This window comes from Bufo gargarizans, chromosome 1 (genome assembly GCF_014858855.1).
Source record: "Bufo gargarizans isolate SCDJY-AF-19 chromosome 1, ASM1485885v1, whole genome shotgun sequence".
Classification (NCBI taxonomy): Eukaryota; Metazoa; Chordata; class Amphibia; order Anura; family Bufonidae; genus Bufo; species Bufo gargarizans.
Window position 1 is genome coordinate 646,489,553 of NC_058080.1, and position 15,796 is coordinate 646,505,348.

The following is a 15,796-nucleotide window of genomic DNA, read 5'->3' on the forward strand; positions in this document are numbered from 1 at the left end:
GCTGGTGCAAGTCTAAAGAAAAGAACAAAGGTACTGTTACAATCCTGTATAGGTGTGCTACAGAGCCATGTAAGCACTGTATATGGCCATATGGAGGTGACAGACTCCCTTTAATAAATAAGTTAAATAATAGGGGACCGAGCGCTAGGAGGGATCGGTTGGGGCTTGGCCTCTGGGAGGGATCGGTCGGGGCCTGGCCTATTATTATAGAGATACTGATGATTATCATACACCTAATTCTAATGTATGAGCGTTTGGGATTTTCACTACTCCCCAGACCTACAAAATACTTATTAGATCTGATTATATAATGTGGATAAATCATTAGAATTTATATATTGCAAAACCTAGTACAGAAGTGAATGGAAACACTATGCAGATTGCAAGTGGTTTGTTTCTGCCTCCCTCATTGGTGGTATGCCAAAGACAAACAAGAAAATCAGTTTTGCTTGACCTTGCCGCCTCCTTTCTTTCTCCTTGCTGATAAACTTCTCCGTCAGCCCTTGTGTTGGTTCAGGTAATCTCGCCCTTCATCAGTCCTCATTATTGTAGGAGACGCACTTCACTGCGGGCTCTCCTTCCATAGGCTCCACGTGAAGTATGTAACTCCTGGTGACGCCGTGGATTTGTATTGACTGCGCTCCCACATAGAGGCGTTACTCATTTATTACTTTGTTACTGTTTGTATCACATTTGAAGCTACGGCATTTGCTGCATTTACACCATGTCAATGAATGGTGCATTTTAGGGGGAGTAATTGTATACTTAAACTTCTGTTCATATATACTTGTGTGTGTGTGTGTGTGTGTGTGTATGTATATATATATATATATATATATATATATATATATATATATATATATCCTATTGTGGTGTTTTTTTTTTTTATTAGGCCTGTCAGATGTGTTGTTTTGATTTCATTGGCCACCTCGGTGCAGTTGGGTCTGTGTGTGCACCAGGCATGACTTATCATGGGTTACGTTTACAATTTCCAGTAATGGTGCAGCTGAAAATTTGTAGGAAAATCCACCTGTAAATATATGTGTGTGTTTTTATGTTTGAATTAAAGGAGTTGTCAAAGTTGTTTTTTTGCTCTTTGTATGTTTCTTGGCAAATGTAAAGGGTTTTAAATTCACTTCCTTCATTTCCAGTGGCCCCTTTCTCCTAGGTAGCTGAGGTCACATGACCTGTGATGTCTGCTTCTTTCCCTGCTCTGATGATAACGTTTAGTGCAGGTCTGCTACTGTGCACAGTCACTGTGAAGGCTGTGTTGGTTGGAGAGACAAGCCACGCCCCCTGTACTACCCAATCTGCCGGCCCCTGCACTGCCGGTCTCCTGGCTTAGCTGACTGCCCTGTGTCTCCCCTCCCACTGGATTCTTCAACAAAGTTTTACCCCTTCTACCATCAGCAGCACAGACTCGGGGTTGGAGGCCCTGCCTCAGATACTGAGCAGCTGCTGGGTTTCCTCTTCTCCAGGCACTGAGGAGATAAATGCTGTGCACAGGATCTTCCCTCCTTTCTCACCCTGCAGACACAAAGCTGACAAAGACCGGAAGAGTTCTCTCCTCTGTACTCTTCTGCTGGCTGTGAGGAAGTGTCTGCAGAGCATTGCACAAGAACAGGTAGGGGGAAGATCCAGTGTTTATCAGCAATGTCATTGTACTGAACAGCTGGAACTTGTAGTGCTACACATACAACATGAGTATTCCAGCAGGCAGAGCAGCAGTTTTATTCACTCCCTTTGCGGAGCAGGGGGAGAGGAAAGGCAGTCTTTCTTGACACCCACAAATATTCATGAGGAAAAACACACTCAGAGCTCAGAGATTGTTGTTACACCGCCCACAGAACTGCAACTGCATGTCAACAAAGGGGCCAGAACATAGCTAGCTTTGCTTATGCCTAAAAATTGCTTAGCTTATGTATATATTGCCAACATTAGATTTTTAGAACTTAATATTTTTATTTCACAACTTGGACAACCCCTTTAATGAAAATGCTCCTTCTATGAAAATTAGAGATTGTGGTGTTAGGTGTGGATTTCCCCCCTAAAAAATAAATAAAAAAAACTTGATGGATGTGACAGTGTTGTCCATTTGGGTTCGTTTCACAGCAATTACAGATATAGGACCCTGCTCCCCAATCTTCAGGGGTTCTAGGTTTCAGACACCTTAGACATTTATTACAATTCCCAAAACTTTGTGGAACATCTGTTGATGCCCCAGTTGGGAGGATTTAGAGGGCATGTGTTTTTTTTTTTTTTTTTTTTTTTTTTTTAAGAAACACTAGCTATATAAAATGTGACTGAAATAAAAAAAAATATTCCAGCACTTCTTCCTCCTTTCCTATTCTTCCTCCATGATCCTATTTTGCCTCCTGAATACAATTAAATCCTGTTCCTCTTCCTCAGAATCCTGCTTCCAGTGATAAGACAGTTGACTGTGGCAGGAGCCTCTCTCTTTGCAGTAGGAGAAAAATATTGCTAAAGCCCACCCCCACATATGTAAGGCTACTTTCACACTGCCGTTTCAGGGTCCGCCTGTGAGATCCGTTTCAAGGCTCTCGCAAGCGGCCCCATATGGATCAGTTTAGCCCCAATGCATTCTGAATGGATGCGGATCTGTTCAGAATGCATCAGTTTGGCTCCGTTCTGCCTCCCTTCCGCTCTGGAGGTGGACACCAGCGTTTTGGTGTTCGCCTGGCAGTGCATAGCCATTCGGTTCCGTCCTGACTTACAATGTAAGTCAATGGGGACGGATCCATCTACATTGACACAATATTGGTGTAATTGTAAACTGATCAGTCCCATATTGACTTTCAATGTAAAGTCAGGACGGATCCTTTTGACTTACTCTTAGACATTTTTAGACTAAGTGTATGCAGACGGATCCGTACTGAACGGATACCATTGTTTACATTTATAGGAGCGGATCCGTCTGTGCAGATACCAGACGGATCCGCACCTAACGCAGGTATGAAAGTAGCCTTAGGCCTCATGCACACAACAGTTTTTTTTTTTTTTTGCAGTCCGCAAAAACGGGTTCCGTGATCTGTGTCCGTTTTTTCTTCCGTGGGTCTTCCTTGCTTTTTGGAGGATCCACTGACATGAAGGAAAAAGTCGTTTTGGTGTCCGCCTGGCCGTGCGGAGCCAAACGGATCCGTCCTGACTTACAATGCAAGTCAATGGGGACGGATCCGTTTGACGTTGACACAATATGGTGCAATTGCAAACGGATCCGTCCCCTATTGACTTTCAATGGAAAGTCAGGAGTTCCTATTAATATACCAATGGTAGGTTTTCTCCAATCCGATGGTTAATTTTAGCTTGAAGCGTCCCCATCACCATGGGAACGCCTCTATGTTAGAATATACCATCGGATTTGAGTTAGATCGTCAAAACTCAGATCTGACAGTATATTCTAACACAGAGGCGTTCCCATAGTGATGGGGACGCTTCAAGTTAGAATATACTAAGAACTGTGTACATGACTGCCCCCTGCTGCCTGGCAGCATCCGATCTCTTACAGGGGGCAGTGATCAGCACAATTAACCCCTCAGGTGCCGCACCTGCAGGGTTAATTGTGCGTATTATAGCCATGGCCAGTCCGGCCCCCCCTGCATTTAACTCAATGGTGGCCAGTGCGGCCCCCCTCCCTCCCCTGTATTTAACTCATTGGGGTTACATTGTGTTTCATGCCGGAACAGTCTTGCTACGCATCCCATGACACACAAAAAAACGCTGCTTTCAAGTATTTTTTGTCCGGCATAGGAACGGTATGCAATCTGGCGCACTCTGTTCTGTTCCGTTCAGTTTTGCCACATTGACAATGAATGGGGACAAAACTGAAGCGTTTTCCTCCGGTTTTGAGACCCTATGACGGCTCTCATTAGCGGAAAGGAAAAAGCAGATGTGAAAGTAGGCTAAGCTGTGATATCACCCGTGAGTGGTGGATCCTGTGTTATCTATGTAGAGGTGATATCTGTCATTGTAATCCTGCCTGTGGCAATAATTTGATGGCTATTAAAACGTTACCTGTACTGAACATGAAATCATAACCTATTATTAGACCTAGAGGCCTATGTGAAAATTGCAGGATTATGTACCGGTACATTTTTATTAAATATAGATAGTGACATGGAAAAATTAGAAAAACTCGCCAAAAATTCTAAAAACAAAATGTTTTTTTAAATGGGATTTTAAAGAACAGGCCATTTGCTGATGACACATTCCCTTTTAGGCTACTTACACACTGGCGTTTTGTCTTTCCGTTTGTGAGATCCGTCATGGGCTCTCACAAGCGGTCCAAAACGGATCAGTTGTGCCCTAATGCATTCTGAATGGAAAAGGATCTGCTCAGAATGCATCAGTTTGCATCAGTTCCGTCTCCATTCCGCTCTGGAGGCGGACACCAAAACGCTGCCTGCTGCGTTTTGTTGTCCGCTTGACGAAACTGAGCCAAACAGATCGGTCCTGGCACACAATGTAAGTCAATGGGGATTTTCTATGACACAATATCGCACAATAGAAAACGGATCCGTCTCTCATTGACTTTGAATGGAGTTCATGACGGATCTGTCTTAGCTATGTTACAGATAATTTAAACGGATCCGTTCATGACGGATGCATGCGGTTGTATTATTGTAACTGATCCGTTTTTGCAGATCTATGACGGATCCGCCCAAAACGCGAGTGTGAAAGTATCCTAAGATGCCGTGAATAGTATACAGAATTGAAGTGGCCTCATGAGAAAATATGTTGTGGCTTGTGTGACATTTACAGGGCTTCTTTCAGTTGTTGGATTTAATGGCATCTTTCAGTAGTGCAATCTTCAAGTCTGTAGGTGGCATGAGCCGGCCTTCTGTGTCTCCTTGTAAGGGTCTATCCACAGAAATACTCCCCGTCTATATGAGGAACGTGTCTATGGGTGATGTTTGCATTTGGTTGCCTCTGTCAAAGGTATCGGAGTCATTTCCTGGAATACACCTCAAACAAATGCCTACGGGTGGCCATACATTTCAGATGTTTATTTCCAGGTATTTCATATTAATGAGCTATCCTCAGGACAGGCCTTCTGTCTTGCCGGGGTTCCTACCTTACTGCTACCACCACCTTCTTGCCCCTATCCCATTATGTACCTATTACTCCATTAGCCTTGTGCCCGGTTTTTTCTGAAGGAGTTTTCCAGGGCTCTTGATATTGATGACCTGTCTTCAGGATAGGTCATTAACCCCTTTAAAGCGAAGCCCATTTTCGTTTTTTGCAACCCCCCCACCCCGTGTTCTACAGATTTGTATAGTTTTCTGACTTGTTAAAAGTTCTGTGTACAGAGCCGTATGAGGACTTGTTTTATTTTTGTGGAACGATCTGTAGTTTTGGTACCGTTTTTGCGGTACATGTGACTTCTTGAGCACTTATTTATTTTGGGGGGGGGGGGCAAGGTGAATGAAACACTGGTACACTGCTCAGGAAAAATATTTTTTATTTAATACATTTACGGACGTGGCGATACCCGTTATGTTTTTTTTTTATTGTGTTTTTTTAATATGAAAATTTGGGAAAGGGGATGATTTGAAATTTTAATATTTTTGTGGTTTGTGTTTTTTTTTTTTTTTTTTTTTTTACTTTTTATATAATAACATTAAGCCTCTGGGATCTTTTTGACCGCATGTCCCATACACCATAATGGAGAACTATTTTGGTGTATGGGATTCTTACACTCTGCCTGCTTAGCTGTGCCCTGATTTTTACTGCGGGGGCTCAGGTCGGAATGCTACTATCTCTATTGACCGGAGCCTCTGAGGGGTTATATCCCAGTCATTACGGCTGGGTATCTGCTGTATTATAAAGCCAACATCCGCCATGTACAGAGCAGGCTCAGCGCATAAGCCTGCTCCATAAGACTGCTTACAATTTATTGCGTACGTGATAATGTGTGAAGAGGTTAATATTGAATCGATGAGCATCCGACACATGCATCTCCACCAATCGGCTGTTCCCTGCAGCCCCCAGCGCCGAACTAGCTCTTCAGTGGAGCAGGAAGTACAGCGCCGTGCAAAGTGTAGTGGCCATGCCGGGTTACTGCAGCTCAACTCCCATGGAAGTGAACCTATCCAATATGGAGAGCCTGGAAAACCCCTTTAGCTTTGTTACAACTCCTTTGCAGTATGCTACATGTTCAGACTGTGTTACAGGACTGCTGATCACACCTGGTTGTATAGCGAGGTCTGTGTTCTCATCTCACACCGTCTACACTTTTCTCCGCAGGGTGTGATAGGCGTGCAGCTGGTTGTCACTATGGTGATGGCCAGCATCCTGCAGAAGATCCTACCACACTACTCTTTGGCTCGCTGGCTCCTTTGCAATGGCAGGTAATGTAGAAATGTACTATTCTAGCACAGTGAAGGTGCCCACTCATCCACTTTGTAGAGTTACTGTAGGTGTGGGTCCCAGAGGGTAACTCCTTTAATAAGTACTTGCATTCCTCTGCTATGACAATTCTGGAGCATCGATTTTTATGACACTATGTTGTGCCATTCCTCTATTATCCCTACTAAAAATAAATGACTGAATTGCTAGAATTTTGCAGTGCAGGTCCAAATTGGGGGATGGTTGTCCCTACACAGTCTGACACTATCCAATCAGTGCTGCCAGTGTCGGACTATGCAGGGATCCACCTCCCACTGGAAACACCTAGATTGACTTTTATTGCAGTTTGCTGTCAATTCATTCATTAAACTAGTAGGAATAATAAAACACCAAAGGAAGAAAAGGGCCAGCACACAATAATATTATATATAAACTTTATTAGACGTCTCCAATCGAGACAAAAGCGATAAAATATACACAGAACACAATATGATGGTGGATGGAGAGCACACCGGATAACATGAAGCACCACTAGAGGCTCATCCCGTTATGGCAAATTAGTACAAGCATATATTATGCATATAGGCCAAACATGATGTGAAATACATATAATTGGGCAGGACTATCAGAAGAAAGTGAAGATATCATACAATATAAAGTGCATAGTGCAAGAATAGCAAAATGTATAAATATATAAATGATTCAGACTGAGATGTCCGCAACAAAGCCCTACAATAAATACCTGAGTGGTGCACCAACAGCCCCCAAGTAGGAATAATAGTTAAAGTATAAGTAACATGCAGGTACAGAGGTGAATCAGGATGTCGGAGTGCTGTTGTGTGCCTATAACCATTCACTTATGGCTTGTGACACTGCTGAAGTCATAGAATTGCCTTGGCCTTAAAGGGAACCTGTCATCAACTTTATGCAGCCCATACTAACGGCAGAATAAAGTAGAGACAGGTAAGTTTGTTTCAGCTGTCTGTCATTTATAAGTTACAAGTAAGTGGTTGCCGAGAACCAACATCACAATCATTGCAGACTGGGCCTGGAAAAGAGTCACAGCCACCTGAGAAGAGTCCTGGTTACTCATGAATTCCTGCTCTCCTGCCCACCTGCTGGTGACTGACCGTCTTCTACCTAGTTTTCTCCCTTTCTCTCTAGGAGAGAACTGCCAATCATCAGCAGAAGGGCGAGGAGAGCAGGAGATTAGGAATAACCAAGTAGATTTGACTCTTCTCAAGGCCTGGGCTGTAATGATTATGAGGCTGGTTCTCAGCAACCACTTACATTTAGCTCATGAGTGACACACCGCTGACATCAGCATTTCTGTCACTAATTTATGTGGCCCTAAATGAGGTCAGGATAACGTTGATGACAGGTTCCCTTTAAAGGATTCTAGTCTTTCTTTTACCCCCTCCACCTGTTGGCAAGTGTCTCTCTGTGTGTGTGTGTATGTGTGTTTATATAATATACAAAAGTTGCAGGACACAATTTCATTTCAGAAATTAAAGGGAAAATGAAATATTTGAATACCCCAGCAAGTGGGGCGGATCTATCTTTTAGGCTATGTCTAGAATATGGCTGCCTTCTTGAAAGCCGCAATATTGGATCAAGGGAAATTTTTTTCAGTGGGAAGGAGGTCATGTTGCATATCAAGAAAGACCCGAATTTTCTCAGAATTCGATTACCACGATCAGATTTGCAATATCTCTTGTCAACACAGAAATTTCAAAACTTAAAAGTTCTGTGTTCAGCACCAGGGACAACAGATTGAACACGTCAAATAGCTGTGCATCACAGGGAACGTTCCCAGTTGTTGTTGTAACTTTCGGTGTTAAAGATGGGCCCCCTCGCCCGTTACTTGCTCGGGTATTCAGATATTTAATTTTCCCTTTTGTTTCAGAAATAAAAAGGGTGTCCTGCTACTTTTGACTCGCCCTATATATACACACACTTACATACTCCAGAGGTCGTCTTTGGAGATTAGCCCCTTGTATGCTGTTCTGCAGGTCTGTCCTGTCAACCTGTCCACCTTTTGTCAAAAACAAGCCAAAAGGAACCAAACTGCCTGAGTGTGACCTGGGCCTAATGGTAAACCAGCAGCACCATTCACAAGGACAGATGTGATCAGGACGCCTGATACATTTCTGCTTGCTCCTGACTTTCTCTGTCCTCTACTAAGGTGACAGCTTACACTATTAATCCGTAAATTATAGTCCTGCTAATGTAATGTAAGATCTATTAATCTTATCTAATCATAGGAGCTGATACAGAAGGTGTATTGGATAAACTTGGTAATATACAAAGAATAGCAGAATACCCCCTTAACTGCTCAGCTTGTCCCGATTTGTTATCGCTGTCAGGCCAGGTTCACCCACTAGTTTGGTCGCCCCCACTGTCTGAACCCATTTGCACTGCACAGAAGCTGATTGTTTTTACTAATGTTCCCACTATGTTTTTTTTATCACCCAGCTTATATTGGTACCAGCATCCTACAGAAGACGAGTTACGAGCACTCGCTGGAAAGCAACAACTAAGAGGAAAGAGCAAAAAAGATAGGTAATGTTTTCATCTGTGCTTGTCTACCTTTTATCAACTGTGCTTTGAATTTATAAGGATACATATGTTAAAGCAAATCTGTCAGCAGTTTTCACCATGCTAAACTGCTGACAGCAGTAGGTAGGAGCCACAGAGAGCAGGTTTTATTATCAGGAGTAGTGAGAATATGATGTTTTATTCTGCCAGATTCTGATCTTTAAGTGCATTGGAAGTGGGGCTTCATTGTGATGTTGTCTCTGCATTGAGGGGCCTCTCAGCTGTTCCGCTGTGAGCAGCAGAGGGGGCTGTGAAGTAGAGTGCACTTTACACTGAAGGCCCACCTCCAGTGCTCTTAAAGGGAACCTGTCACCTGGATTTTGGGTATAGAGCTGAGGACATGGGTTGCTAGATCGCCACTAGCACATCCGCAATACCCAGTCCCCATAGCTCTGTGTGCTTTTATTGTGTAAAAAAACTGATTTGATGCATATGCAAATTAACATAAAAGAGTCATATCTTACTAGTGTGACCAGAGAAGAGTCATATTTTCAAGCTCTGACTCATCTCAGGTTAATTTGCATATGTATAAAATCGTTTTATTTACACAATAAAAGCACACAGAGCTATGGGGACTGGGTATTGCGGATGTGCTAGCAGCGATCTAGCAACCCATGACCTCACCTTTATACTCAAAATCCAGGTGACAGGTTCCCTTTAAGACTGAATCGGGCAGAATAAAAGTTTATATTCACACTACGGCTAAAAAAGCTCCACAAAAGATATTTGTGTGCTACTCTCCCCAGCCCCTACCTAATGCTGTCAGCAGTTTAGCATGGTCAGAATTGCTGACAGATTCGCTTTAGCATTGCAAAGTTAAATACCACTGAAAAGTCTGAGGGGATCTCATCCATAAGGCCTCATGGACACGACCATATTAAGGGTCCATGTCCGATGCACCTTTTTTTTGCGGATTGCACACAGACTTGCTTATTTCTACGGGCTCGTGTGCTGTCCACATCTATGTGGCCATTCCACAAATTTTGCGGACAAGAATAGCCATTTCTATCGATGGGGAGAGAAAACTGTGGAATGCACACGGACGGTATCCGTATTTTGCAGATCTTTGATTTCCGTACCTTAAAATGGATACAGTCTTGTACATGAGGCCTATAATAAAAAGGGGGTCCTGGTGTTTTTCTGCTTTGTGTTGGCTGAACTCACATCCTGTGACATGTCCTGGAAATCCACATGATGACCGCACTGAGGAGATGGGAGTTCCCTATAGATAACTGCTATTCAGCCAGCAAGGTTACAGTCCCGTCTGGCTGCTGCACTGATGTGTGATCTGTATTATTTTTTTTTCTATTGCAGAAAATATAATGGCCATATCGATAACAAACCTCTTACCATTCCCAAAGATATTGACCTTCATTTAGAAACAAAGACTGTTACAGAAGTAGACACTTTAGGTGAGGTTTATTTTTTCTCTCTAGCAACCAATACATATTTCTGCTTTTATTTCTATTTATACAAGCTTTGTACTTTAACTGCTTAAAGGGGTTTTTCACTCCTGGGGACCTTTTCTGCAGACCCACAGTGGGAATCATACTTCCCTGTTCCCTGCTGCTTGCAGGAAAGGTTCCCAGGGGTGAAAAACCCCTTTTAAGGGCACACAAAGCTTTTTGTGGCAGTTTTTTTTTTAACCAAAATCAGAATTGGGTTGGGAGGGAATGATAAATATAAAGGAAGGACTTCTCCTTTTCCTTCCTCCTTTATTCACTTTTGGCTCAAAAAAACTACATTAAAAGCTGCCACTAAATGCTGTGTGTAACACCTCCCTAAAGAGGAAATCCTACAGAAAACACCTATATCCTATCCACAGGACAGGAGATAAGTGTCCAATTGGCAGAAGTAGTGACCTCTGGAGAACTCGCTGATCACTAGAAGGCCCAGTTTGAATGTAGCAGTGGTCGTGCATGTCTGCTACTGCTCTATTCAACTCTATGGTGCTGACAAAGAAAGCCAAGCACTTTGCAGTGCCGTACAGTTGAATGGAGTAGCAGCAGACATACAGTCAGGTCCATAAATATTGGGACATCAACGCAATTCTAAATTTTTTGGCTCTATACACCACCACAATGGATTTGAAATGAAGCAAACAAGATGTGCTTTAACTTCAGACTGTCAGCTTTAATTTGAGGGTCTTTACATTGAAATCAGGTGAACGGTGTAGGAATTACAACACTTTGCATATGGGCCTTCTGCTTGTTAAAGGACCAAAAATAATGGGACAATTGGCTTCTCAGCTGTTCCCTGGCCAGGTGTGTGTTATTCCCTCATTATCCCAATTACAATGAGCAGATAAAAGGTCCAGAGTTAATTTCAAGTGTGCTATTTGCATTTGGAATCTGTCAACTCTCAAGTTGAGATCCAAAGAGCTGTCCCTATCAGTGAAGCAAGCCATCATTAGGCTGAAAAAACAAAACAAACCCATCAGAGAGATAGCAAAGACATTAGGCAAGGCCAAAACAACTGTTTGGAACATTCTTAAAAAGAAGGAGCGCACCGATGAGCTCAGCAACACCAAAAGACCCAGAAGACCACAGAAAACAACTGTGGTGGATGACCGAATAATCCTTTACCTGGTGAAGAAAACCCTTCACAACAGTTGGCCGGATCAATAACACTCTCCAGAAGGTAGGTGTATTTGTGTCAAAGTCAACAATCAAGAGAATACTTCACCAGAATGAATACAGAGGGTTCACCACAAGATGTAAACCATTGGTGAGCTTCAAAAACAGAAAGGCCAGATTAGAGTTTGCCAAACGACATCTAAAAAAGCCTTCACAGTTCTGGAACAACATCCTATGGACAGATGAGACCAAGGTCAACTTGTACCAGAGTGATAGGAAGAGAAGAGTATGGAGAAGGAAAGGAACTGCTCATGATCCTAAGCATACCACCTCATCAGTGAAGCATGGTGGTGGTAGTGTCATGGCGTGGGCATGTATGGCTGCCAATGTAACTGGTTCTCTTGTATTTATGGATGATGTGACTGCTGACAAATGCTTCAGGATGAATTCTGAAGTGTTTTGGGCAATATTATCTGCTCATATTCAGCCAAATGCTTCAGAACTCATTAGACGGCGCTTCACAGTGCAGATGGACAATGACCCAAAGCATACTGCAAAAGTAACCAAAGAGTTTTTTAAGGCAAAGAAGTGGAATGTTATGTAATGGCCAAGTCAATCACCTGACCTGAATCCGATTGAGCATGCATTTCACTTGCTGAAGACAAAACTGAAGGGGAAATGCCCCAAGAACGAGCAGGAACTGAAGACAGTTGCAGTAGAGGCCTGGCAGAGCATCACCAGGGATAAAACCCAGCGTCTGGTGATGTCTATACGTTCCAGACTTCAGGCTGTAATTGACTGCAAAGGATTTGCAACCAAGTATTAAAAAGCGGAAGTTTGATTTATGATTATTATTATGTCCCATTACTTTTGGTCCCTTAACAAGTGGGAGGCACATGTGCAAACTGTTGTAATTCCTAGAACGTTCACCTGATTTTGGATGTAAATACCCTCAAATTAAAGCTGACAGTCTGCAGGTAAAGCACATCTTGTTCGTTTCATTTCAAATCCATTGTGGTGTATAGAGCCCAAAATTTTAGAATTGTGTCGATGTCCTAATAATTATGGACCTGACTGTATGTGCTCTCAAAATGCACCCATTTGTCTTCTTTCATAGAAAAAAGGGTTGTCTTCAATTATATATACATGACTTGCGTTACATAGTATCCATGTTTCGAGAGCATAGCTTTTGTGGTTTCATTGATCTGTGTAACCTCGGGTTAAATTTATTTATTTTTTCGAGATTTTGATACTGATGACCTGAATAGGCCAGCAGTATCAAAATCGTGGAAAACCCCTTTTAAACCAGGTTGTGACAGTTGTATGAAGGATCCCAGGTTACTGGGAACTATTGTAATGTGCCTTTATTATACTGATAACTTATTCCATGATTCTAAAGTGTTTCTTTTCTTCCAGCACTCCATTATTTCCCCGAATACCAGTGGCTGGTAGACTTCACCGTTGCTGCTACTGTTGTGTATCTGATAACTGAGGCTTATTACAGCTTAGTGGATCCATCCCAGGAGATGAATATCGGCATAGTGTGGTGCATGCTCGTTCTGGCATTTGCAATGTATCCTTTTTAATTATCAATAATCACACAATCCAGTTTATTATTTTTTTAAATTCTAGGTCATATTATGATTTAGCACAGTTGCCTAACATAAAAATGGTACCTGTATCGTTACTTTCACTTGTCCACAAACGGGGAGAACACTCTATAACGACATGAAAATTAGGGCCTGAAAGTGCCCAGGGTCTGCGTTATGGCCGCAAGTGCCCAGGCCCCTCTCTGATGTGCCCAAATAACTACTCCCCTTGGATTCCTTTGGCCCCTCCCCTCTGGTTTAGTTCTCATGCGAGTGGTGGTCACTGCTGGGCCTGCACATGCACACTGTAAATATCAGTTCCTTTGCCCATAGTGGGCAGAGCAGTGACCAGTGCTCGCATGAGATCTAAACCAGAGGAGTAGCGGAGGGGCCAAAGGAATCCAAGGGGAGCAGTTATTTGAGCACATCAGAGAGGAGCCTGGGCAAAGTAGCTGACAGACTCTCTTTAAGAATGCCAAAGTCACTCAGCTGAACGCCATTACAGATGGTGAATGTGGTTGTCCAGAAATCCAACAGGTTTGTCATGTTACAGTAACCTGCAGGTCGTAGCGCAACCACGTTATCATTAGTTGCAATTTTTTAGTGCGACATTGTGATCTTACGTCAAATGAACACAAATCGTTATGTAGGCCTAGCCTAAAATTTATTTTAAAAAAACATAATTTAAGGAGTTATGTCACGAAAAGTATTTATCCCTAAAACGGAGGGTTCCCCGAGTCCCCTTTCTGAATGGAGCAGTAGTGTGCATGTCGCTCCTTCTATCCATTCACTGCTTTGGGACTGACATAGAGCTCCCATAGAAGTGACTGGAGCGGTAGACCGACATGTACACTACCTCTTCATTCAGAGAAGGTGGCTAAGGGATCCCTCATTTTTAGGAACGCTGGGAGCCCCAGCAGTTAGACCCCTGAGATTTAGTTTTTTGTGACAAATTATTTTTGTTTGCAAATCCCTTTAATATTCTAGTTTCTGTGTTTTTAAAGAAAAAATAATTTTTTTCCAAGCATCTAATGCTTGAAACGTTGGCAAATCTTGGGTGTATCGAATAGTAGGCTCTGTTTACATTACCGTCAGGGCTTTCATTAATATAGGAGCTTTGACAGCTCTTCTTTATCTGTTTTCAGAAGATCCCGATGAATTTAGAACGACCCCATGAATTTATTTGGCTGCATTCACATCCACACATCCAGCATTTTAGCTGTTTTATGAATCCATATTTTTTTTCCTGCGGTTGAGTATTGTAAAAAAATTTTTTTTCTTTTCCTCCCTATGGGCTTTCCTATAGGACTTGGGACAGTGCCAGAAGAGTGCATGGTTTAAATACTACAAAATAAAAAAAACACCAAAAATACCTGAAACTCGGGTATTTAAATTTTGTGTGAAGGAGGCCTAAGGGCGTTCTCCAGGTTTGTCAAAGTTTTCAGTATTTTTGATCAAACAATACTGCAAACTGCGTTAACTTTGCTGAAAACAGACACGGCATATTGCAGGTGTGAACAGATCCTTATTGCCCTGTCCCCATCGGATCACGCCCTGTGGTCAGCACAGATCTCCTTCTCCTATCGATCTAATCTTGCGTAATCCTCACATATCAGTTTGTGATTTTCTTTCTAAATTTGGCAGAAGTTATAAAAAGCTGCGCTCCTCAACAGTTCCGCACTCAAATGGTGACGGCTAAGCTTCAAGCTACAGTATAAAATCAGAGCTTTCCTTGACTGCTCGTGTCCAGCAAAGTGCTGTTCTCGCTGACAGCCCATTACTTTAAAGTTGAAGATGGCGGGGAGAGATCTGTCTGTGTTACTTTTGGATTCTTTTTCTTTGTCAAAGCCATGGCAATCCTTATCGTGACAGAAAACTACTTGGAGTTCGGATTAGAGACTGGTGAGAAATCTTTTTGAAAACTGCAAAAGGAATGTTGAGTGTGTAAATGGTATAGTCCTGTCTACATGTGCAACTACAAGCTCAAAAAAACACTATGCAATAAATGCGCAGGTGAACGGTACCATGCTAGTAACATAGTACAAAAGGCCGAAAAAAGACATTTGTCCATCCAGTTCGGCCTGTTATCCTACAAGTTGATCCAGAGGAAGGCAAAAAAAAAAAAAACCTGTGAGGTAGAAGCCAATTTTCCTCACTTTAGGGGAATAAAAAATTCCTTCCCGACTCCAATCAGGCAATCAGAATAACTCCCTGGATCAACGACCCATCTCTAGTAACTATAGCCTGTAATATTATTAAGCTTCAGAAATACGTCCAGGCCCCTCTTGAATTCCTTTATTGTACTCACCATCACCACCTCCTCAGGCAGAGAGTTCCATAGTCTCACTGCTCTTACCGTAAAGAATCCTCCTCTATGTTTGTGTACAAACCTTCTTTCCTCCAGACGCAGAGGATGTCCCCTCGTCACAGTCCTGGGGATAAATAGATGATGGGAGAGATCTCTGTACTGTCCCTGATATATTTATACATATTAATTAGATCTCCCCTCAGTCATCTTTTTTCTAAAGTGAATAACCCTAATTTTATTAATCTTTCAGGGTACTGTAGTTGCCCCATTCCAGTTATTACTTTAGTTGCCCTCCTCTGGACCTTCTCCAGCTCTGCTATGTCTGCCTTGTTTACAGGAGCCCAGAACTGTACACAGTA

The 15,796-nt window shown here is 42.5% G+C and overlaps 1 protein-coding gene across 2 annotated transcripts in view; it reads left to right on the forward strand.

Moving 5' to 3' along the window:
* The window catches only part of TMEM161B (transmembrane protein 161B), a 41,716-nt gene that overhangs the window by 14,214 nt on the left and 11,706 nt on the right, over positions 1-15,796 (forward strand). For both annotated transcript variants that reach the window (XM_044276011.1, XM_044276010.1), the window contains exons 3-7: positions 6,265-6,368; positions 8,842-8,928; positions 10,279-10,376; positions 12,957-13,113; positions 14,880-15,031. In XM_044276011.1, coding sequence (XP_044131946.1) covers positions 6,265-6,368; positions 8,842-8,928; positions 10,279-10,376; positions 12,957-13,113; positions 14,880-15,031 — 598 coding nt within the window. The remainder of the gene's footprint in view (positions 1-6,264; positions 6,369-8,841; positions 8,929-10,278; positions 10,377-12,956; positions 13,114-14,879; positions 15,032-15,796) is intronic.